Source organism: Mercenaria mercenaria, chromosome 9 (genome assembly GCF_021730395.1).
Source record: "Mercenaria mercenaria strain notata chromosome 9, MADL_Memer_1, whole genome shotgun sequence".
NCBI classification, from domain to species: Eukaryota; Metazoa; Mollusca; class Bivalvia; order Venerida; family Veneridae; genus Mercenaria; species Mercenaria mercenaria.
Window position 1 is genome coordinate 57,119,772 of NC_069369.1, and position 25,432 is coordinate 57,145,203.

The following is a 25,432-nucleotide window of genomic DNA, read 5'->3' on the forward strand; positions in this document are numbered from 1 at the left end:
TGTTTTCAGAATTGTATCAAATGAGTCTTTTGGCAATTCAAATTGCTCTTTTATATACAGATAGGAATTTGAAATAGAAAATAAAAGTAAAATTTAATACAGTAGATAAGTTGACCTCTTTCTTTTGGTGTTTTGGATTTAATACTGTTTAAGTCTCATGACTTGATTATACAAAGATTTTAGAAAAATACCAGACTACAGATCAATGTAATTTATGGATACATCATAAACAGGGGTCTTCTATAGTCAAAATAATTTGACTGTCAGATTGTTTTATATTTGTGACGGGCAGTCTGTCAAAACTTCGTAGGACCAAAATAATGGAGGATAAATCACAGTACACAGTCATGTAAAGTTATTGGTTTTATCACTTGTGCATATTGCCGAGTAGATGCGGTAAATATTAATCATGTACAGTACATACATAGGTTTAAATCACCGGAAAATTCGTAATTATTTTGGAAATTATTTAATAATTTTCATATAAATCAATGAGAAATTGAATACCCTTTTGATACATGTAAGTTTTACTTGAATTTATCTCATATTCGCAACAAAATCGGCATCGATGACAATTTCATCGTAAATTTCCTCCACTATTTTGGTCTTTCGTGTGTTTGACAGGAGTGGAGATACTGCCCATAAGAAAAATGACTCGATATTTCCTAGGATCGTGTCAAATTAGTTGGACTAGGGTCTCCTACTACATGTAATGCCAAAGACCAAGGAAGTATTACCTGTTATATAGTGTTTGAACTGTGCATACAACTTTTCCTACAGTTTCCCTCTAATTGATTTGAAATAAAACTTTGTGTACATCATTAACATTATGTAGTCTGCATTTGCATATTTTTGTGACTTCCATGTCCATTAACTTTTTCTGGAGTTACAAACCTTTTTTTAGAATTCAGTATATTATAGCTTCATCTATACTTTTTGTACTTAGCTCCTCCTACATTTTTTTGTTGTTAATATCTTACTTAGCTCCTCCTACATTTTTTTGTTGTTAAAATCTACACCAGCTTAAGTTTGACTTGCTGTTCAAGAGAAACTTAATTTTAAACAAAATTTATAACTACATTGTAATACTGAAATTTATGTGAGTCGTTTACCAAAACTTATTTTAAAATTCTATGAATTTTAGTGAAATTTTTGATGATTTAAATTGTCAGTTTTTCCTTTTGCAGTTTTAACATGTAAGAATTTGAACATTCTGTTTAAGTGTGTACAGTTTCCAGTTTCCATGTACTTTGATGTGAGCAAGATTAATTACAATTGCACCATTAATGATGTGTGTGTGTGATTTGAAAATGAGCCGCACTATGAGAAAACCAACATAGTGGCTTTGCGACCAGCATGGATCCAGACCAGCCTGCGCATCCGCGCAGTCTGGTCAGGATCCATGCTGTTCACTAACGGTTTCTCTTATTGCAATAGGCTTTGAAAGTGAACAGCATGGATCCTGACCAGACTGCGTGGATGCGCAGGCTGGTCTGGATCCATGCTGGTCGCAAAGCCACTATGTTGGTTTTCTCATGGCGGGGCTCAAATATTTTTTGTGATAACTTGACACGATCATTCTAAAATGACTTGTGAGGGCTTTAAACTAAATTGTAAATGTTAAGTTCAAAGAAAATGCAAGTTTTAACTTTGCTAGAAGTTTGGAATGTTTTTGTGGTAATGTGGTTAAGATTGCTGACTTCAGTCTTCCATGTGTGTACGCTACCAAAAAGTCATGTGTGTAAGCCACCCTAATAGTGATGATATCGCAGATTCATTCAAAGAAAATACACTGTTTTCTAGAACTAACGTGATGTTATATTTTTTTACAAGTTATCTGGTGGACAAGCCTGATATTTGATAATATTATTGTTTTCAAAGGGGAGTGGTGATGCAGGGTCTGGAGATTTCAGAATGATCCTAAAATCTAAAAGTTTAGATGATGTTGAAAGACAGGTGAAATAATGTAGACTCCATATTGATACTGGAAAAATATATTGAAGTAGTCTACAACCAGTTATAGCTTGCACCATTTTGATTTCTTTGCACCAATATAACCACCATAGTTCTAACCCTTACTAACATATTAACTTAGGTATGCATTCTCTGTAGTGATGCTATGTCTTTACAATGTAACATTTTTGGTATATGAGCTACTCCATGAGAAAACCAACATAGTGGCTTTGCGACCAGCATGGATCCAGACCAGCCTGTGCATCTGCGCAGTCTGGTCAGGATCCATGCTGTTCGCTAACGGTTTCTCTAATTGCAATAGGCTTTGAAAGCAAACAGCATGGGTCCTGACCAGACTGCGCGGACATGCAGGCTGATATGGATCTATGCTGGTCGCAAAGCCACTATGTTGGTTTTCTCATGGCATGGCTCATATGTCTGCTCACATAACATAGATGAATTGAATATAACCCGAATATCCATTTGAATGTGAGAGGTTTCTTTCATCACTGGTTTATCTAAAATTGTCAGTTTGAAACTTTTCTTGCCTGTTTTCACATCTGAAATATATATAATTCCTTAAAAGTACCAGCTTGTGCCTTAGTCGAGTGTCTGCTTATAGTAAAAATTTGATATTTTGAAGAAAAAAATATTTGCCAGAAATACGGTGTATTCACTATAATATTATATCCAAGTTGCTTCACAAGTTAGTACATAACATGACTGTTGGCTCATCAATTTTGGTTTTAATCTGATAAATACAGTTTAATGAGTTATTCACAAATTAAAGCAGTGTTTTGAAAAAAGTTTTTACAGAAGTGCCACAGACATCTAGAATGTGCAGCACATAATATCCTTTGCTGTCTCGATGAATGCTGGCAGAGTACTAAATTCAGTGTAGTCACATTCAAGAACAGTGTTGTAACATCTTGGAATGGATGCTTTGCTTAAACATGGATTTAAAAATAATTTTGTATTTCAAAGATGTGTAGGGGCCCCCTTGGCTGAGTGGTTAATGTGGCTGACTGTAAATATCTTGCTGTTTTTACTACTGTTAGTTTGAAACCTCACTTTGTCCGGTGTCGAATTTTTTCATTTTTCATGTGAAGGCTTGTGGATGGTTGGTGTTTCTACCAAGGTGCATACCCGCGATGAAATAATGTCTGTAGGGGCATCTGGAGTCTTCCTGTACCATCATATGTCACCCATTGTATCCTATAATTGTCATTGAGACATTAAACCCAACCAGAATAAGAAAAATATTTACAAGCTGTGAATATTTAATGTTGTATACGAGTTCCTGTTCTAGCATAAAAGTAATTTATTTTTAAAATTGCAGTATCGTTGTCACACTCCATTAGATAAGGAATGTATCATTATATAATATGGGGATAGGTTTGCTTTTCGCTAGAATAACTGAGTGGTGTTGGTGTAAATAATCAGAATATATTGTTTTTAGTAGAAAGAAGATAAGTATTAATTTACAAGCCTTTATTTACACTTTTCATTTTTAGCTCAACTACTGTGAAATCATTTTTATTCGCGTAGGACGAATTTTCGCGTATTTCGTGCTAGAACCAATGCGTGAATTTAAAACCACGCTAATATTATTTTTTAATTTTGTTTTTTCATTTATAAATTGAAAATGCGCAAATTAAAGCCTGCGCGAAACAGTCTTTCTTCACCATTGCGCGAAATTTCATGCAAGCGAATTTAAATGATTTCAGAGTATTCGAAGAATAGGTAGAGCTATTGGACGTCAGTGTCGGCATTGGCGTCCCAGTTTGGTTAAGTTTTTGTATGTAAGCTGGTATCTCAGTAACTACTTGTGGAAATAGATTAAAACTTCACACATTTATTTACAGCGATAAACTGACTTACATTGCACATGTTCCGTAACTCTATTTTGCTTTTTTACAAATTTATGCCCCTTTTTCAACTTGTATCTCAGTACCCACTGATGGGAATGGATTGAAACTTCACACACTTGTTCACTGTGAAGATCTGGCATGTGCTGCACAGGGTTCATAACTCTAAGTTGCATTTTTACAAAATTATGCCCCTTTTTCCTTTTATATTCATTCAATTGACAAGGCTGTTGAATAGTCGATTGTTGCTGTCCTCTGACAGCTCTTGTTATAAAACTGTTTATATACCAGAAAGACTGTATTCTTCTTCACAAATTAGATAAACTTCTCTTTTATCTTTAACTTATATTCTAGCTGAAAACAGAACAATTTGAAACTACACGTTTTTTCCAGTATTATGTAAAATAACTTTCATACATGTGCTTTTTGTGTTTATACTAAACATTGTTCAATATTATTTATCTTTAATATGTTGTGGACAGCCGTTAAAAGCAGAAATAACCATACCAAATTTGTTATTGCTGTCTCTTATAATGGAATTTATAGCTGACATATCTTTATGTTGTAGGATACTCCACAATCACCAGGATCTGAAAGTGATAACAGTGCAATGAGTGAACTACACAACATCATGGTAAGTAATTTCTGTAAGGTCAAATGTTACCTTAGGGTATGTTGGTTCAAATATATGCTTAGTGTCTTTTTCCTGAGAATTTCTGCTTAGTAGAAAAAGCCATGTTTAAAGAACACAGTCTCCCCAAAACAAAACAATACAACTGTGTATGTACAGATGATATTCCTCTACACCCAAAACAACACTGACAAATAAAACAAATGAACAACAATGACGAAACAAACAGTCACAATCATAATTATCAGCGTAAAGTTGCATGTGGAGAGATAAAAATGGATGCTAGTAGACTTCTCCTACCACTCTATATGTTCTAAAATTGTGTCGATGTGACTTAAAAGGGGCATACCCTATAACGAGGGGAGTAGATACAGAGAACCTATATTAATAGCTAAATGAACCTAAAATAACAAATACCGGGGGTAAGTGAAATTTCACAGTTACTGAAAACTTGCATCGAAAAATGTCGTTTTAGGTATGTAAACAGCAATATAGTGACATTTTATAATAAATCGCTATCCACCTTTTTATTGTACAACAACAAGAAGAAATATATCTGATTTAAATTTTACATTAGTAAGACCAATAATCGTTGAATGTTTTTTAGCTCACCTGTCACAAAGTGACAAGGTGAACTTTTGTGATCATGCGGTGTCCGTCGTCCGTCGTCCGTCCGTGCGTGCGTCCGTCCGTCCGTAAACTTTTGCTTGTGACCACTCTAGAGGTCACATTTTTCATGGGATCTTTATGAAAGTTGGTCAGAATGTTCATCTTGATGATATCTAGGTCAAGTTCGAAACTGGGTCACGTGCCGTCAAAAACTAGGTCAGTAGGTCTAAAAATAGAAAAACCTTGTGACCTCTCTAGAGGCCATATATTTCACAAGATCTTCATGAAAATTGGTCAGAATGTTCACCTTGATGATATCTAGGTCAAGTTCAAAACTGGGTCACGTTCCATCAAAAACTAGGTCAGTAGGTCTAAAAATAGAAAAACCTTGTGACCTCTCTAGAGGCCATATATTTCACAAGATCTTCATGAAAATTGGTCAGAATGTTCACCTTGATAATATCTAGGTCAAGTTCGAAACTGGGTCACGTGCCATCAAAAACTAGGTCAATAGGTCAAATAATAGAAAAACCTTGTGACCTCTCTAAAGGCCATATTTTTCATGGGATCTGTATGAAAGTTGGTCTGAATGTTCATCTTGATGATATCTAGGTCAAGTTAGAAACTGGGTCACGTGCGGTCAAAAACTAGGTCAGTAGGGCTAAAAATAGAAAAACCTTGTGACCTCTCTAGAGGCCATATATTTCATGAGATCTTCATGAATATTGGTCAGAATGTTCATCTTGATGATATCTAGGTCAAGTTCGAAAGTGGTCACGTGCCGTCAAAAACTAGGTCATAGGTCAAATAATAGAAAAACCTTGTGACCTCTCTAGAGGCCATATTTTTCATGGATCTGTATGAAAGCTGGTCAGAATGTTCATCTTGATGATATCTAGGTCAAGTTTGAAAGTGGGTCACATGCCATCAAAAACTAGGTCAGTAGGTCAAATAATAGAAAAAACCTTGTGACCTCTCTAAAAGGCCATATTTTTCATGGGATCTGTATGAAAATTGGTCTGAATGTTCATCTTGATGATATCTAAGGTCAAGTTCAAAAGGTCTGTGTATATCCAAAAACTGGGTCATAGATCTTCAAAAATTAGAAAAACCTTGTTTACTCTCTTAATGCCATACATTGTGAATGACTTCTCCATAAAAAATATGGTCATAATGTGCACCTTGATGATATCTAAGTCAAGTTTGAAACTGGTCATGTTCCTTTAAAACTAGGTCAGTAGGCACATTAAAAAAAAAAACCTTGTGTACTCTCTAGAGGCCATAAATTTCATGGAATACTGTATGAATAGTTGGTCTGAATGTATACATCATTGATGATATCACTATGGTCAAGTTTTGAAACTGGGTCAAATGCTATCATAAACTAGGTCATTAGGTCAAAATTATTAAATCTTTTGACTTTCTGCTAGAGAAGCCATGTTTACAATGGATCAGTCATGAAAAATTGAATCGAATATCACCTTGATGATATCTAGGTCAGTTTCGAATGGCCGTGCGTCAAAAACTAAGCCATGTAGTATAAAACAGTAGAAAAATACACACTAGTACCATCTAGAGCCATATTATTTCATTGAGACTCATAAAATATTAGTGAGACTGTTCACCTTAATGATTCTATTAAAGTTCAAAAAAGGGTCACATACCTTCGAAAACTAGGGCAATAGTCAAACTAATAGAAAAACCTTATAACTCTCTAAGGACCAATTTTCAATGATCTCATGAAAATTGTCAGAATTATTTATCTTGATAATATCTATGTCAATTCAGAATGGTTCACATACTCAAAACTAGTCACTATTCAATAATAAAAAAAACGACGTCATATCTAAAATCTGGGTCATGTGGGAAGAGGTGAGCGATTCAGGACCATCATGGTCCTCTTGTTTGTAAGAACTATAAAGCATTCCAATATCTATCCGATGGTACCCATGTTACCTTGCTAACTATCCCCTTCCGATTGCTATGCCAGGATAAGCGCACTGTAGGTGTTGCTGTGGCGCAAAACCAAAGTGACAGAGAAACAAGAATTGTGGGGTAATGATAAGGTCCAGTGATCTTGGATTGGAGTCGTTCGATATAAGATTATAAATGTCAGTAAGTAAATCAATTTCGGACAGTTTTAAGGTGCGCCAAGTTATAGGGTATGCCTCTTTAAAACTACACAAGACAAGTAGTATACTTTACTGATTACAGAGCAAGATGAAGAGGACTCACAGTGAGAGTGATTTGTTGTCCCCGATAGAGTCAGAGCATGGAGAGTCGGAACTAGCTAGAACATTTAGACGAGTGAAGAAATCACACTCGGTAGATCCTGGTAGGTGCAGTATTTGTATTTGGAATGTCCTTACTATTTTGCGACAAATTTTGGTTATGTATAGGATCTAGCAATGAATAACCTACAAAATCTCATAATAAAGGTGGGTAAATGAATTGCCCTTGATATGAATTGTAGGTAATTTGATTTGATATGTATTTTTTTGTGATTGAAGCTATTTTTAGCTCATCAGAACATTGTTGTAAAGTCTTCCCCCAATTTTATTCAAGTGGGAGCTGTTGGCCCCTTTAGTGGGCCACTAGAGCTTAAAATGGCAAAATGTTTAAATGACTTCTTTTCACGAACCACTTGATAGATCTTCATCAAACTTGGTCTGTAGCATCATCCAACATTTGTTCAAAAGGGGGCACTTGGATCCTTTTAGGGGCTGCTAGAGCTAAAAATAGAAAAAACAAATTCTTCACATTAAGTGTTCGATACATCTTCATCAGATTTGGTCTGTAGTATCGTTATAAGGTCCTCTCCCAATTTTGTTCAAAGGTGGATGCTTAGCTTCTTGCAGGGACCACTAGTGCTAAAAATATTTAAGTTTTAGTCCAAGTATTCACACAGAAGCTGATATTTGTCATTTATTTGTACAGATGCATAAACTGTCATGTCACATAATATTACAGCTAATCACCCAATTAGCTCCGATGAAAATTTTCAACATGTTCATTTCCACTAAGTTTGGCATAGAGTGTATATATGACTCTGAGAATTTTGATTTTTTCCATTATTTCAAAAGTGTAATGACAGTTAACTACCTTCTGCTTAATTCTTTTTGTAATTTATAAGGATATCTTGCAAAATTGACATGTCAGTAAGTTTGTTCAGCACCTGCATTTTATTGAATTTTATGAGAGAAAAAAAATCTCCCAAAAAAATGTAAATGAGTCACTTTAAGATAAAAATGTATTTTATAATTCAATAAAATGTTGATACCTAGTTCCAGACGTGCAGAGACGTAACAAGTTGTCATTGGTTACAGAAGAAAGAGAATCTGAAGTGCTGTAAGTATCAGAGTATTTTAAATTGGAAATGTTATACAGAACAATCGAGGGTTTCAAGTTCAACATGAAAATTAAAGTTTTTTATGACAAATGGAGTATAATTATCTTACATGCCTGTTATATCATATACCAGAGCCATTCATTATGTGAGCCGCGTCATGAGAAAACCAACATAGTGGCTTTGCGACAAGCATGGATCCAGGCCAGCCTGCGCATCTGCGCAGTCTGGTCAGGGTCCATGCTGTTCGTTAACGGTTTCTCTAATTACAATAGGCTTTGAAAGCGAACAGCATGGGTCCTGACCAGACTGCGCGGACATGCACGCTGGTATGGATCTATGCTGGTCGCAAAGCCACTGTGTTGGTTTTCTCATGGCACAACTCATGTAATGTTATTCTGATCACTAGTTCTAAGTAAATGAAGATTTAAACTTCAGTCAAATGAATCCAGCACTACACTCAAGTTTCCCTCTTGTTATACATTTCTTGAAATCTCCCTAATAGTCCTCTTTTGAAGCATGTGGCATTTTTGTATAAAAATTCTGTATTCTCTCTGTACAATTTTTTTTTTAAATTATCTTGGTATGCTAAAACAGACACTTACATGACTGTCATGAGCAAAAAGAGAAAAATGGCAGATCATACTTCCCATATATTCTACTGTATTGTGTGATATTCTCTCTATATGCTTGTGTGTTGATTTATGGTTTTGTTTGCTTACCTTTATATTTGCCGAATCTTGTAACAGCTAGCCCCTAGGAATGTTTTAGCAAAGGCTTGAACATTATGCTTTGGTAAGGGTGTCAAGAATTTATGGGCCATTTCCTCATGCTGCCATTATTCTTTTTTTTTTTGCTTTATGACATCAGAACAGTCAGTTATACATCTTGATCTTTCAGACTGTTTTAGTTTTACAAAATATATCTTTACTGTTTATAAAAGAGAGTTAAGAGGAACAACGCATCAAACACCGGGTATAGTTAACTAATTTAATAAGATCTACTGGTTTCGGTCATATAATGACCTTCATCAGGATAAAATACAAAGAAATTTCTACACTGAAGTAAATGAAATGTGGACGACTTTGATAACAAAATGTTACTATAAATAGATTGGTTCTGGCAACTGTCCAAAAATTGTTGGCATCAGTCCAAATGTAAAAGGAGTTTGTTTTTAGAGTTTTTGTACTAGTAGAAAGAAATTTAATCTTTATTAAATATTCCATAAACTCTGTTAACACAAATTAATTGTTCATTCTCATTACTGAACATTCCGTATTCGTCCTGACATAAAGTATCCGTGCTGGAACAGGGTGTTGGTTGGATTGGCGACAATGGCGATGGTATATCGAATGTAAGTGTTCCGATCGGTGGTTATTCCTTAGGCTTCCTGCTATGTTTAAGTGTCATCTTGGGTGTCATCTTAGGTGTTATCTTGATATACGGCATTCCGGTTTTTCCAAGCATGATCCTAAAATTAGGTGCCTTCATTAGAGTTTTGTGAGTGGGGTACTGTAATCTAGGAAAAGTTACCTCTTTGTCATGTTTCTTCACTGTGACATTCACAAATTCTTTTTCCTCAAAACCATGTATCCTGGTTGAGTTGTGCTCTATCTCTCCTGACATATAATTTCTCGCACCATGAGCATTTGTATCTCATGTCGTGGTCTTCATGGGTTATTTTGTGTCTGTATTTCTGATGTTTTGTTGTGCATTCTTTTCCACAGATTTCACATAGATATATGTATTCTGGCTAGGTATTGTTTTTCCTTTCATAATCTTCTAATTTTGTAGCGAAATATATTGGTTCTGTCATTGTTGTAAATTAAGTCCTTCTGGTGATTTGGTTCTAAGCTTTTTTATCCAAACTTCCTCGGTTCTTAATCGTTTATTGACATCACGTCCTGTTTGTTGGATGAATATATATCTTTATAAAAGTAAGAAGGCTGCAGGCAGTGAAGCCAAACTTTATTTGATAAAATAAATTTAATGTAAATTTGGTTATTGTCACAAGACTGAATTGTGAGGTAGAATGCTCGAGATATTTGGCAAACTTATTGAATAAGTATGTAGAAATGTTTTTAACAGAAAAGGTACTTATTATGCCCCCCTTCGAAGAAGGTGGGGTATATTGTTTTGCAGATGTTGGTCGGTCAGTATGTCAGTCTGTCTGTCTCCGTTTCCGGATGATAACTCAAGAATGCTTGGGCCTAGTATCATGAAAGTTGATAGGGAGGTTGGTTATGACCAGCAGATGACCCTTATTGATCTTGAGGTCAGTAGGTCAAAGGTCAAGGTCACAGTGGCCCGGAACAGTTAAATGGTTTCCGAATGATAACTCAAGAATGCTTGGGCCTAGGATCTTAAAAGTTGATATGGAGGTTGGTCATGACCAGCAGATGACCCCTATTGATTTTGAGGTCAGTAGGTCAAAGGTCAGGGTCAGATTGACCCAAAACAGTAGAACTTTTTTGCCAATTAAACTAGAGAATGCTTTGGTCTAAGATCACATTTGATAAGAGTTTACTTATGACTGGTAAATGACCCATAATTATAGGTTGTTAGCTTTGTATCGGGAAATATGCATGAGTTTTTCAGCGGAAATATTGCGAGACTTTAGGAGCGCAATATTCTTCCGCTGAAGAACGAGTGCATATTTCCCGATGCAAAGATAATAACCTTTTTATTACAAACGCATCTACACATATAAATATTATGTAAATGTCATAAATATGTTGAATAGCCTGAATAGGATTGACAATACTGAACTAAAAAGAAAAAAATAGTGCAACAAACACACACTGAATTATGTCACGCACCTGATATGAAATTCAGGCGTCAGTGTATGGAAAAATATTGACGTTTCCAGTACCAGTGTAATTTAACGGGGATTAGAAACGAGTATGTAATAATTATTGATTTGAGGTTAGTATATCAAACCTCCAGTGCACAGTGACCAAATAATTTCTGTTCCGTGCGCAATTATTGAATGCATCAAGGGGGGGGGGCGGGGGGGCATTTCGTGTTCTACGAGCTCATGTGTAAATGTTGATTTTCATGAATACAGTCAGTTAGCAAATATAGCAAAACAAATCAGATTCTGCAGTAAGTATTCATCTTACAATGCTTTATATGTTTCAACTGTACATCTCGGCAACAAATTAAAGTGTTTTGTTAAGTAGGAGGTTTTATATTTGAGCCGTGCCATGGGAAAACCAACATAGTGGGTGTGCGACCAGCATGGATCCAGACCAGCCTGCGCATCCGCGCAGTCTGGTCAGGCTCCATGCTGTTCGCTTTTAAAGCCTATTGGAATTGGAGAAACTGTTAGCGAACAGCATGGATCCTGACCAGACTGTGCGGATGCGCAGGCTGGTCTGGATCCATGCTGGTTGCACACCCACTATGTTGGTTTTCCAATGGCACGGCTCATTTAATTCCAGTCTTCCATAAATATGACAAAGTTCATCATACATCTTTTGGGGGGGAAGCATTTTAGAAAAAACCAACATCATTGAAATTGCCTTTGGTAACCGTATTCTATCTTAAGATGATAAAATTACGAAATTATACAGCAAAAAGCCGGTAGCAATGTACCTAAGTGTACTGTACCAGAAAGCGTTGTATAATGATTGGCTCTTGTATCTCCTGGCAGTATAAATGTTGCACACCTGTAGCCATAGTTACTTTACACCTTTATATAGAGTCTTTGATCTTTTCATTTAGTCTACAGTTTCTTCCAGAGCTTTTATTAGAATTGTTTAAATATGTAATGCACTACAAGTATATGATAATTATTGTTTAGTTTGAGACGAAAATGGAAGCATTAAGAAGGTAACGCAGTATCAAGGAGTGAGTGTGAAACTATTGTAACTGAATATATGTATAGAAAACTAGATACAGTAGTTTTGCACTCAGTTCTCAGTATATCTTTTTAACCACCAAACTGGGGCTATGGGATGGTATATGGGGATTGCTCCATTCTGTCCGTTTATTACGTTATAGCTGTATGCCTACATCTCGCCTGGACATCCAGCACCCATCTTCATTAGTGCCGTTGAAATCCAGTTTAAACAATTAACAGTCTTTATTCTAACCATCAGAGCACATTTAGACAGTTTTAGATGTTTCACAACCAATAACAAATTTTGTACTAAAATGACATCTCATAACTTTATGGTCACCAAAGGAAAAACCTTCACATACATTTTAAAATCTTGTTTCGTATTTGAAATAAATCTGTTTCCATGTTGTGCATGTAAAATGTTTGTTTTTAGACAATATTCCATCTCCCCAACATGTATCCTACCATATTATCCACCAGTATTGGCAATGCATTTTCAAGTCAGACGAAAGTTAACCCATTCTCTGACTCCGCTGGTCGGAAAACTGTCTTCCAGTAATGTCACGTTAGATCAGTTAGTTGAAGTACTTGAAAACTTGTGCACTTAAAGAAGTTCTTATATAAAAAATCCATGCACATTTCCGTTAAAACACGGAAATCTGGCATCATGTTGACGTATTAGTTAACGCCATACAGGCGGCGAGACAAAGTGCTGTTACCCGCCCGCTTAGCTCAGTAGGGAGAACGTTGGTCTACGGATTGCAGGGTCGCGAGTTCAATCCTCGGGTGGGGCGTATGTTCTCCGTGGCGATTTGATGAAAGACATTGTGTCTGAAATCATTCGTCCTCCACCTCTGATAATTCATCTGGGGAAGTTGGCAGTTACTTGCGGAGAACAGGTTTGTACTGGTACAGAATCCAGGAACACTGGGTAAGTTAACTGCCCGCCGTTACATGACTGAAATACTGTTGAAAAACGGCGTTAAACCCAAAACAAACAAACAAAAAAACAAAGTGCTGTTACATTTCTTCATTTTGATCTACTGTTTTATTAGCTCACCTGTCACAAAGTGACAAGGTGAGCTTTTGTGGTCGCGTGGCGTCCGTTGTCCATCCGTCTGTGCGTGCGCGCGTCCATAAACTTTTGCTTGTGACCAACATTTTTCATGGGATCTTTATGAAAGTTGGTCAGAATGTTCACCTTGATGATATCTAGCTCAGGTTCGAAACTGGGTCACGTGCGGTCAAAAACTAGGTCAGGTCTAAAAATAGAAAAACCTTGTGACCTCTCTAGAGGCCATATTTTTCATAAGATCCTCATGAAAATTGGTCAGAATGTTCAACTTGATGATATCTAGGTCAAGTTCGAAACTGGGTCACGTGCCTTCAAAAAATAGGTCTGTAGGTCAAATAACAGAAAAACCTTGTGACCTCTGTAGAGGCTATATTTTTCATGGGATCTGCATGAAAGTTGGTCTGAATGTTCATCTTGATGATATCTAGGTCAAGTTCGAAACTGGGTCACATGCGGTTAAAAACTAGGTCAGTAGGTCAAATAATAGAAAAACTTGTGACCTCTGTAGCGGCCATATTTTTCATGGGATCTGCATGAAAATTAGTGAGAATGCTCATCTTGATGGTATCTAGATCAAGTTTGAAACTGGGTCATGTGTGGTCAAAAACTAGGTCAGTAGGTCAAATAATAGAAAAACCTTGTGACCTCTTTAGAGGCCATATTTTTCATTGGATCTGTATGAAAGTTAGTCTGAATGTTCAACTTGATGATATCTAGGTCAAGTTTGAAACTGGGTCAACTGTGGTCAAAAACCAGGTCACTAGGTCTAAACATAGAAAAACCTTTTGACCTCTCTAGAGGCCATATTTTTCATGGGATCTTCATGAAAATTGGTCAGAATGTTTACCTTGATGACATCTAGGTCAGTTTTGAAACTGGGTCAACTGTGGTCAAAAACTAGGTCAGTAGGTCTAAAAATAGAAAAACCTTGTGACCTCTCTAGAGGCCATATTTTTCATGAGATCTTCATGAAAATTGGTGAGAATGTTCACCTTTATGATATCTAGGTCAAATACAAAACTGGGTCACATGCCTTCAAAAATTAGGTCATTAGGTCAAATAATAGAAAACCTTGTGACCTCTCTAGAGGCCATATTTTTCAATGGATCTTCATGAAAATTGGTCAGAATTTTTATCTTGATGATATCTAGGTCAGTTTCAGAACTAGGTCACATGAGCTCAAAAACTAGGTCACTATGTCAAATAATAGAAAAAACGACTTCATACTCAGTTCATGTGGGTCAGGTGAGCGATTCAGGACCATCAAGGTCCTCTTGTATAAAGGAAGTTTCAGAATCGAAATGATATAACGGAATGGTATTACACTTAACTCGTAATACTGTATAGGTTAACCGTTAGGCACACATTTGTTGATAGGTTTATCATGATTGGGTACCAGCAAAATAGCTGGGGTAAGGCATAATTGGTTTTAACTGTTCTTGAAAATAAGACCCGCACAAAATCTCTACAGTGCTAAGTATGTTCATTGTTTCACAAAGCAACATTAAATAAAATTTACCTTTGTTGAGCACATACTTGCTGTTTCCAATAGCATTTAATTATGGTTGTATATGATTACATTTCAAAAAGATTTAACGTCCCCGTTAAATACTGCCTTTTTGGTGGTGAATGATACAGCTGTAATGCTTGTGCTAGTGAGACTCTCTCCTCTGGAGGTGATGCAAACAAAAGTAGTTACGAAAAAGTAGGCATATCAAGCAAAAACATTTTTTAACCTTTACCCTGCTATATTTCTAAACTTGACTTGTCCATCATTCCACTTATTATTCAAAGGGGTGTTTACTGAAAATTTAATGAGTGAATAGCGAACAGTGCAGACCATGGTCAGCCGCACGGACATGCAGGCTGATCTTGGTCTACTCTGATCACAAAGGCAAAATCACTTGCCGCCAGCAGGCTTAAGGTTAACAGTAATCACATGATTAACTCCCCTGTTTGCTTTCACAGAAGTAGCTCCTTTTTCTTCCTCTCACCTGAGTTTATGTTTGGTGTTTTTCTTTTCAATAATTGCAGTTTCAAGGATTAAATACAATTAACAGAATAACGTTTTGTTCAAGTGATCTACTTCCTGTCTGAGTCTAGAAGCTCTATTAATGTCAATGAAATGTATTTTAGAGTGGTAGACACGCAGTAGTGAATAATCTACAATGTATTTTAGAGTGGTAGACACGCAGTAGTAAATAATCTACAATGTATTTTGAGTGATAGACAGTAGTCAATTATCTACAATGTATTTTAGAGTGGTAGATGCACAGTAGTAAATAATCTACAATGTATTTTGAGTGGTAGACAGTACTAAATAATCTACAATGTATTTTGAGTGATAGACAGTAGTAAATTATCTACAATGTATTTTAGAGTGGTACACACACAGAAGTAAATAATCTACAATGTATTTTGAGTGGTAGACAGTAGTAAATTATCTACAATGTATTTTGAGTGGTAGACAGTAGTAAATTATCTACAATGTATTTTGAGTGGTACACAGTAGTAAATTATCTACAATGTACTTTAGAGTGGTAGACACACAGAAGTAAATAATCTACAATGTATTTTGAGTGGTAGACAATAGTAAATAATCTACAATGTATTTTGAGTGGTAGACAGTAGTAAATTATCTACAATGTATTTTGAGTGGTAGACAGTACTGTAGTAAATTATTTACTAGACTTATGTATTTTAGAGTTGTAGACTGCAGTTAATTATCTACAATGTATTTTAGAGTGGAAGACAGTACTTAATTTTATTACATACCTTTAAATTCTGTAAAAAATCGGCTTGTATTTCACAATTGAATATGAACAGACAGAAAAAATCCCTTATTGTACCTTTTAAATTCCATATTGTACCTTCCGTATTGTATGCTGCTGGACTACTTTCATAAATATGCATGACCTGACACAGTTCTACAAATATAGCACATAAAACTTGACTTAGTTCCATTTGAATATTGATAAACATTGAAGATTTCGTTCAATAACAAAACAACAAACAAAAAGGTTGAGGTATATAACAAAAGGGTCATTATAACAGTAGCTAGATCTGGGATTTTGTTATCGGCTCTCATGGATTTTGCATGGTTGGATCACACTTGGTGCTTGCGTGCCTCGAGAGATCCGATCTGGCAAAAATCCACTCGAGCCGAATACAGCATCCCAGATTGAGCTACTGTTATAATAACCCCATTATGTACACTGTAGTTTAGAGTGGTAGACAGTAATAAATTATCTACTATGTAGTTTAGAGTGGTAGATATTTGATTTAGTAAATTATCTACAATACAATCATGTATTTTACAGTGGGAGAGATAATTAAATTATCAACAATGTATTTTAGAGTGGCAGACAGTAGTAATTTATCCACAATGTATTTTAGAGTGGCAGACATAATAAATTACAAAATCCTTTACATTTTTGTTTGAAATTGAATATACAATGTAGGGTTCTTGTCAGGCCTGATGAAGTAAAACAACAATTATGCAAATTTACTCTTGAAACCTCTGAACATTTTTTTTTCAGTTTGAACATATTGTTTGTGATAAATCTTCATATAAAGATCACTTAAACAGTATTGTTCTGAATCATATCAAAATAAAGTTAAGGAATTGTCCTATAATGTAATGTTAATTTCAAATACTGCGTAGACACTGTGCTTTGTGTGTTTTTCTCTGCTTAGCTAATATTCTGCATTTCTGTGCTTTATCCTCAGAGGCAGCAGCTCCCGGCAAGCTTCATTAGTACGCTCTAAAAGGTAAGGTATTTCATTCTTGCATTTACTTTGCTTGCAAACTTGATCCCTGAAATTAAAAGAATTCTGACATGTTTATGATACAAAGTTTATTGTTTTATATTATTGAAGTCATGCAAGTCTGTCTGTTAGTCTGTCTGTAATTTGTGTCCACTCCATGTCTTCTTAACCAACAGGAAGATCCTCATAAAACTTGCATCATGACCCTACTCAAGACAATATGCAGAGTGCACAGCCTAGGTAACTAGGTCCGGGGTAAAGGTCACACTGGAAGGTTAAAGGTCAAAAAGCTCAACTTCATGTCTGCTCTTTATCTTCAAAACCGCAAGGAAGATTTTCATAAAACTAGCATCCGTTGTTTACCTCATCAAGATGACATGCACAGCACTCAACCAAGGTCACTATGTTCAACATCATAATTGAAAGTAGGTCAAAGGTCAAAAAGCTAAACTTTGTGGGTTACTAAGACCAAGGTCAAGGTCACACTAAGATGCCTAAATTTATGTCCTCTCCTTATCTTCTAAACCACTATATGAATTTCATGAAATTACTGTTAGCTGTTAACCTCATCCAGACAACAATCACGGTGCACAACCAGGTCATTAAGTCCAAGGTCAAGGTCACACTTCCTTATCTCCTAAACAACTATATGAATTTCATAAAAATTGTTATTAGCTGTTAACCTCATCCAGACAATATTCAGGGTACACAAACAGGTCATTAGGTCCAAGGTCAAGGTCATACTTAGAGATCAAAGATCAAAAGTTGTGAGCTATTAACCACTGTAAAACTGGAATCATTAGTTACCTCATCAAGACAACTTGCAGAGTGTTCAGCTTAGGTTACTAGATCCAAAGTCAAGGTTATGCTTGAAGGTCAAAGGTTATGACCATAGCATTTTACTTTCCTTGTATCAAAGCGGCATCTGGGGTATTAATCGCCTTTATTGATAGCTCTAGTTTCATAGTGTGGGTGATACGAATGTTGTGAGCTCTATATTAATATCACAGACATAAATATGTCCAAGTACATAAACAGTGAAAAATGCTCATTCTGTCATAAACGGTGTTGCATATCTGCCTGCATAATGAATATAGAAGATACTGTTTCAGCTATATCATAGACTGTGCAGTACTTGATTTCTGAGTGTTGTTGTTTTATTGTTGAGTAGATGTATACTCCCGATTGATCAGTATGTTTCTGGCTTGGATTATTGAAATGATACAACCATTACTGTTTGCTGTAAACTGCAACAAACTGCAATTTGAAATCAGTATCAACATTAATAAAGGATCATATTTGATATATTCATTACACATTTCTGTATGAGTGATGTTTCATTTTTATTAACACATACAATGCAAAATTGATAGGAAACTTCATATTATTTATGTTAAGATTAGATACAAGTACATTTGCTGAAATATTGCTACTTTCATTTAAACTTTACCCTGCTAAATTTCTAAAATGGACTGGTCTGTCATTCAATTTGGACAGTACCATTTATTAATCGAAGGAGTGTTCACTGAAAATTAACTGACTGAAAAGCAAACAGTGCAGACCAAGATCAGCCGGCACAGATATGCAAGCTGATCTTGGTCTACATTTGTCGCAAAGGCAGAATCTCTTGCTGCCAGCAGGCTAAAGGTTAAGAGTGACATTGTTCATTTTTCAAGCAGGATTTGCTTAGCTGGTATGAAGAGCATATATAGATAGATTATTCTTAAAATGATGAATATATTTCTTGTATCGAACTTTATTTAAAATACATTATTTTACAGTGCTGAAGATGACGTGTTCAGCAACTCCTGATCTGACCACAGGATCACTGGCATTCAGATGAACAATGATTTGTGCAATGTGCAGGGCTTCCTAACATTCTTATCATGTTCTTCTTGTATTACTACAATGCATATGCACCATAAGCATGTGCAATGTTAAGCGCTATCATATAGTGTTGTAGTAGCAATCATACATTTAGAGGTGATAGACTTTAATCATCAGCTTAATTCCAGAATGCTGTATATAGGTACTTAGAAATATTTTTATGCCCCCGAAGGGAGGCATATAGTTTTTGAACCGTCTGTCCGTCTGTCGGTCTGTTGGTCCGTCGGTCTGTCGGTCTGTCAGTCTGTCCGCAATTTTCGTGTCCGGTCCATATCTTTGTCATCGATGGATGGATTTTCAAATAACTTGGCATGAATGTGTACCACAGTAAGACGACGTGTCGCGCGCAAGACCCAGGTCCGTAGCTCAAAGGTCAAGGTCACACTTAGACGTTAAAGGATAGTGCATTGATGGGAGTGTCCGGTCCATGTCTTTGTCATTGATAGATGGATTTTCAAATAACTTGGCATGAATGTGTACCACAGTAATACGACGTGTCGTGCGCAAGACCCAGGTCCGTAGCTCAAAGGTCAAGGTCACACTTAGACGTTAAAGGTCATTTTTCATGATAGTGCATTGATGGGCGTGTCCGGTCCATATCTTTGTCATTCATGCATGGATTTTAAAATAACTACGCATGAATGTGTGACACAGTAAGACGACGTGTCGCGCGCAAGACCCAGCTCCGTAGGTCAAAGGTCCTAAACTCTAACATCGGCCATAACTATTCATTCAAAGTGCCATCGGGGGCATGTGTCATCCTATGGAGACAGCTCTTGTTCATTTTATTCTGGTATCATTATGTTCATCCTGAAGAGCCATATCTGCTCATATTATTTACAGCTTTATAGAATTAATTAATACAACAAAAAAAAGGGATTTAAAAAAATGTTTAACTATGCAAATTTCAAGACACCTTGTTTTTCTCAGAATACCAATATGGACTTACAGCATTGTGGAATTAAGTCGATGTTTTTTACTGTAGGAAAGGTTATGTCACAAATATTCCTAGGATTTTAGATTATACTGTATAACTCATAGAGGAGCTTCCGAAATGTATACATTATGCGTAGATATTTGAAACAAATGTTCCCTGTAACCTCTTGTATATTTATGTTTAAATTTTATAATTTGTTGTTGATTTTTTGCATAAAGTTTATCAATTTTTTGAAGATATCTAATTTTTGTTTACATCTGTGAAAATATTGAAATTATATTAGTTATAGAATTTTAGGTTTTTGCCAGTAATTTGTTTAAAGTTTTATTTTGACACAAGGTTGATTAACCCTTACCCTGCTATATTTCTATAATGGACTGGTCCATCTTTCAATTTTGACAGTACCACTTATTACTCAAAGGTGTGTTCACTGAAAATTAACTGACTGAATAGCGAACAGTGCAGACCATGATCAGACTGCACGGATGTGCAGGCTGATCTTGGTCTGCACTGGTCGCAAAGGCAGAATCACTTGCCGCCAGCAGGCTAAGGGTTAAATATGTTTTTGATAGCTTATTATACAAAAGTTAGAACAACTCTTCTTATGATTACACTGTTTTGTTTTTTCTCCTTTTTTTGGAAAAAAGTAACTTCCACCGTTTGATATATACATTTGTAACAGTGCCCAATTACATTCCGTTTTTATTAGCTCACCTGTCACAAAGTGACAAGGTGAGCTTTTGTGATCGCGCAGCGTCCGTCGTCTGTGCGTCCGTCCGTGCGTAAACTTTTGCTTGTGACCACTCTAGAGGTCACATTTTTCATGGGGTCTTTATGAAAATTAGTCAGAATGTTCTCCTTGATAATATCTAGGTCAAGTTCAAAACAGGGTCACGTGCGGTCAAAAACTAGGTCAGTAGGTCTAAAAATAGAAAAACCTTGGGACCTCTCTAGAGGCCATATATGTCACAAGATCTTCATGAAAATTGGTCAGAGTGTTCACCTTGATGATATCTAGGTCAAGTTCGAAACTGGGTCACGTGCCTTCAAAAACTAGGTCAGTAGGTCAAATAATAGAAAAACCTTGTGACCTCTCTAAAGGCCATATTTTTCATGGGATCTGTATGAAAGTTTGTCTGAATGTTCATCTTGATGATATCTAGGTCAAGTTCGAAACTGGGTCACGTGCGATCAAAAACTAGGTCAGTAGGTTTAAAAATAGAAAAACCTTATGACCTCTCTAGAGGCCATAGTTGTGAATGGATCTTCATAAAAATTGGTCAGAATGTTCATCTTGATGATATCTAGGTCAAATTCGAAAGTGGGTCACGTGTCCTCAAAAAGTAGGTCAGTAAGTCAAGTAATAGTAAAACCTTGTGACCTCTATAGAGGTCATATTTTTCATGGGATCTGTATGAAAGTTGGTCTGAATGTTTATCTTGATGATATATGTATTGGTCAAGTTTGAAACTGGGTCAACTGTGATCAGAAACTAAATCAGAAGGTCTTAAAATAGAAAAACCTTGTGACCTCTCTAGAGGCCATACCCTTGAATGGATCTTCATGAAAATTGGTCAGAATGTTCACCTTGATGATATCTAGGTCAAGTTTGAAACTGGGTCACGTGCCTTCAAAAACTAGGTCAGTAGGTCAGATAATAAATAAACTTTGTAACCTCTCTAGAGGCCATACTTTTCATGGGATCTGTATGAAAGTTGGTCTGAATGTTCATCTTGATGATATCTAGGTCGTGTTTGAAACTGGGTGAACTGTGGTCAAAAACTAGGTCAGTAGGTCTAAAATTTAAAAAATCTTTTGACCTCTCTAGAGGCCACGTTTTTCAATGGATCTTCATGAAAATTGGTCAGAATTTTTATCTTGATGATATCTAGGTCAAGTTCAAAACTGGGTCACATAAGCTCAAAAACTAGGTCACTATGTCAAATAATAGAAAAAAACGACGTCATACTCAAAACTGGGTCATGTGGGAACAGGTGAGCGATTCAGGACCATCATGGTCGTCTTGTCTATAGATGAGAATCTAATTATACAAAACTTTGATAATGAAACATTCCAGTTATAGATGAAACTTTTCGTTTATGATAAAATTAATTTGCCATTTTTCTCTAGGTATTGTATATAAATATAAGGGAAAGATCATTTTCATTTTTATGACCTTTTTCATGATTTTGATATTGATGGTCATTGATTGTCAAAACAACCTTTTTTTTTATTTTTCACTAAAATACAATTTTCTTTCATTTTAAGGTTGATTTCAGCATTATTTATATTATTGTCCATATTGATTTGAGCTTTATGTATGAACATTCCACTTACATGTAATTGTTTGTTTGAAGGGTTGTTTTAATATATGTGCTATTTCTGTTTGCCAAGATACACATGTGATAACATGTCTATGAAATTTCTTGTTGTAAAGAAAGGTTTGTAAGGATACAGAATTCATTCCAATTTTTATTAGTGTATTTTAAAGTGTCTCATACAGCACATATTTTCACATATCTAACTTACAGAGTGTATATCATACAATCTGACTAAAGTACTTGATCTTCTAAACGAAGATCTGAGAACGACCTATTCACATTCGTCTCCTGTATATTTTGGATTTCCATTATTGCTATTATTATGTTATCCAATCAGACAACTTGTTCGATTGTCAGAGGATAAGAAAAATATGCGGTTATTCCAGGACTCGAACCCGGGATCCCTCACTTACAAAGCAAGTGGCCTACCGACTGAGCTAACCGGCTATCTGATACATTACGACATAAGAATTGTAAATATCAAAAGTCAATGCTACATGTAGATTTGCAAGATGTTGTAAGCTAGGCTCTGATTGGCTAGTGAAAGAGCCGTCAGAACGAGGCAATGAATAGGTCGTTTTCAGATCCTATGCGTAGCGTAATATAGGAGATGTACTTTAGTCAGATTGTATATCATATATATTTAGTTTATACATTAGATGACACAAAAGCTTTGTTGTAGTTTAGAAATTTATCAATTTGAAAATAGATCTATTTATACATTCACTATGTGTGATATTGTGTTATTTGTAATGGTAATTCTGGTAATTCCTAGCTTGTTATCACCCCATGTGGTTCTAGGACGATCCTTATATGAGAAGAATTGGAACCACTGTCTTAACTTTGCATAAAAATCAGCAGTGACTAATAGGGTCTGAACACCTGGTTTTACTGTATCTCTGCCATTCCAGCAGCTATAAAAGTTTTGATTCCATACTTCATGTTTTTATTTCCATGTAAATTAGATGTGATACCAACATTTTTAGTCCTATTTGGTGCCATACAACCTATATGGTTTATGCGCCATAAAAGCCAAATTAAATAAAATCAATTTAGCTTGTTATCGTCAATTTTTCTGAGACAATATAGTTTTTCTCATGCTTGCCAGTCTTTCTTTAGTTCCAGTCAGTTAACATAGAGAGTGTTACATTTGCCATTGTACTTGATAATTATGATTGCCTCTAGGCTCTGTTTTGGATGACATCAATGGTGAAGGTCACTCTGGTCAAGGTCACTCCGACCTTGAGACTGAAAACGTTAATGCCAGAGTAACTTTTATACAAGACTCCTTCAGATACATTGATAACCAACTGTCCGCCGGTAAGCTCACTTTGAAGAGGAGCAGTGGTCTTGTGGTTAAGGTGTCGGCTGCTGAACCCAGAGCTTTTTGGTTCGATCCCAACTGGGGTCAGGACCACGCCTCACATGACACCAGTACTGATTTTTCCAGGAAGTGGACTCGGGAGTGGTTCAAATAAGCTTGAAGCTTCAATTAGTATAAACTAAGTCCTTCATGGCCTTATTCTTTTCAGTTCCAGATGATTCCTTGTTAAGGGTTTGTTTGTTCTCAGCAGATTCAGTATAATAATGGTTGTCATTTTGAGTCTATAATCATTTAAAATTTAGAAAATATGTTACAATGTACACTGTTTTTCATATGTGTATAGTGTATCATTTAAAATTCAGAAATTATGTTACACTGTTTTTTCGTATGTGTATATCATATCATTTTATTATTCAACAGTTAAAACTTTTATTATAGTGATGCTCTTCCTAATGGACAGTCCTTTTGTAAAAGTATTTGTTTGTATATTTTTACATACTTTGGCAAGTTTTTGTCATTTTGATATAACTTACAATTTTAGTTTCATGTTACGAAAGTTGAGCAAAGTGTTTCAGAGAAGCTATGAACTTGTGAAATATAAGACAACAGAACATTGCATATGTTCTTAAGCCTGGCATTAAGGTAGTTCTGCATGTTTGATAAACTAGAAGTGATTGTGTAACACCATTTATCCGCATAATGTTACTATCTTTCTAAAATATATTAAAAAATTTGGACTTGTTAAATAATTCTTAGTATTAAATGCTTTATAATGAGTTTGAAATATGTTCATCTTTTTTAATCACGGGCATATATCTTAAAAGCATGCTCACGGACCCATACATTCTATTTCCCCGGATTATATACCATATACCTATGTGTGTGAGAAGTTTCATTAAAATCCATGTTGAAGACAATTTCTATTAGCAAAAATATCATTTAAGTTGTGATATTCTCATAGACTTCCATTATGATAATTTGCGTAGATCAAGTTTTTGTTTTCAAACAAGTCCAGCTAAAAAGCAAGCACATGACCCTTTCTTTTTTATTTGCCAAATTTAGTATATTTTTAAGTTTTGAAAATCAGGGTTTTATCAAGTTCTTTGTTGCAGATAACTTTTTGATCCAAATGTGCATAACTACCTTAAATTATTGAAAGACAGTGGACAGTATATGATTTAACTCGATCATAACTATGCTGTAAGCTTTAAAGTAAACTGGTGGGGCATGCATGGGTCTGATGCTTTTCTAGACACATTGCATTCTAGACATACTGGAATGTTATTCGACTTCATACTTAAATTTAAAACGATGTTTGTACAAGTAGTATGTTTGCTTTGTGTATAAAATCTTGCCAATAGTGCTGTTAAATTAGGTCCTACATGCTTTCATCGATGTGTTTGATATGAATAAAATGTGATCATTATCATGGTATGTTGTTGTTTTTGGTACTTTCTTGACACAAGATGAAGATTTAGTCTTTGATGTACCCGTCACTGTTATTAAGATGCTAACATAACTTGTTGCAGTAAGACAGGGTCATTTTCTTCCTTTGATTGTCAAAGAGCAATTATATTTTTGTGTAATATTCTTTATTCCTATTTAATCATATGACTGCTTCCTTCCTTTGATTGTCCAAGATCAAATAACATGCTCCGTGATATTTCTTTGTAATATTCTTTATTCATATTTAATCATGTGACCGCGTTTTCCTTTGATTGCCCAAAGAGCAAATAACCTGCTTCGTGATATTTCTATATCTTTTCACATTTAATAATGTGGCCGAATAAAGCGGAATCTCGCCTTTCCTATGGCTGCCAGCTTTCATTTTCAGTGTTTCCCTGTTAAGTATTTAGTGACTTTGTGGCT

At 35.6% G+C, this 25,432-nt stretch overlaps 1 protein-coding gene across 6 annotated transcripts in view; it reads left to right on the forward strand.

The window, feature by feature from the left end:
* The window catches only part of LOC123547195 (shootin-1-like), a 74,274-nt gene extending 49,285 nt beyond the window's left edge, over positions 1–24,989 (forward strand). Inside the window, exons 15-21 of one of the 6 annotated variants that reach the window (XM_045334108.2) lie at positions 1,882–1,956; positions 4,390–4,455; positions 7,276–7,396; positions 8,346–8,409; positions 12,213–12,241; positions 17,056–17,097; positions 18,876–24,989. In XM_045334108.2, the coding sequence (XP_045190043.2) occupies positions 1,882–1,956; positions 4,390–4,455; positions 7,276–7,396; positions 8,346–8,409; positions 12,213–12,237 (351 nt within the window). In that variant the 3' untranslated portion in view covers positions 12,238–12,241; positions 17,056–17,097; positions 18,876–24,989. Of the gene's footprint in view, positions 1–669; positions 1,778–1,881; positions 1,957–4,389; positions 4,456–7,275; positions 7,397–8,345; positions 8,410–12,212; positions 12,242–17,055; positions 17,098–18,875 lie in introns of those variants that run through there. The other 5 variants (XM_045334110.2, XM_045334105.2, XM_045334107.2 and 2 more) reach the window with 5 other exon arrangements.
* The last annotated feature ends 443 nt before the right edge of the window (positions 24,990–25,432 follow it).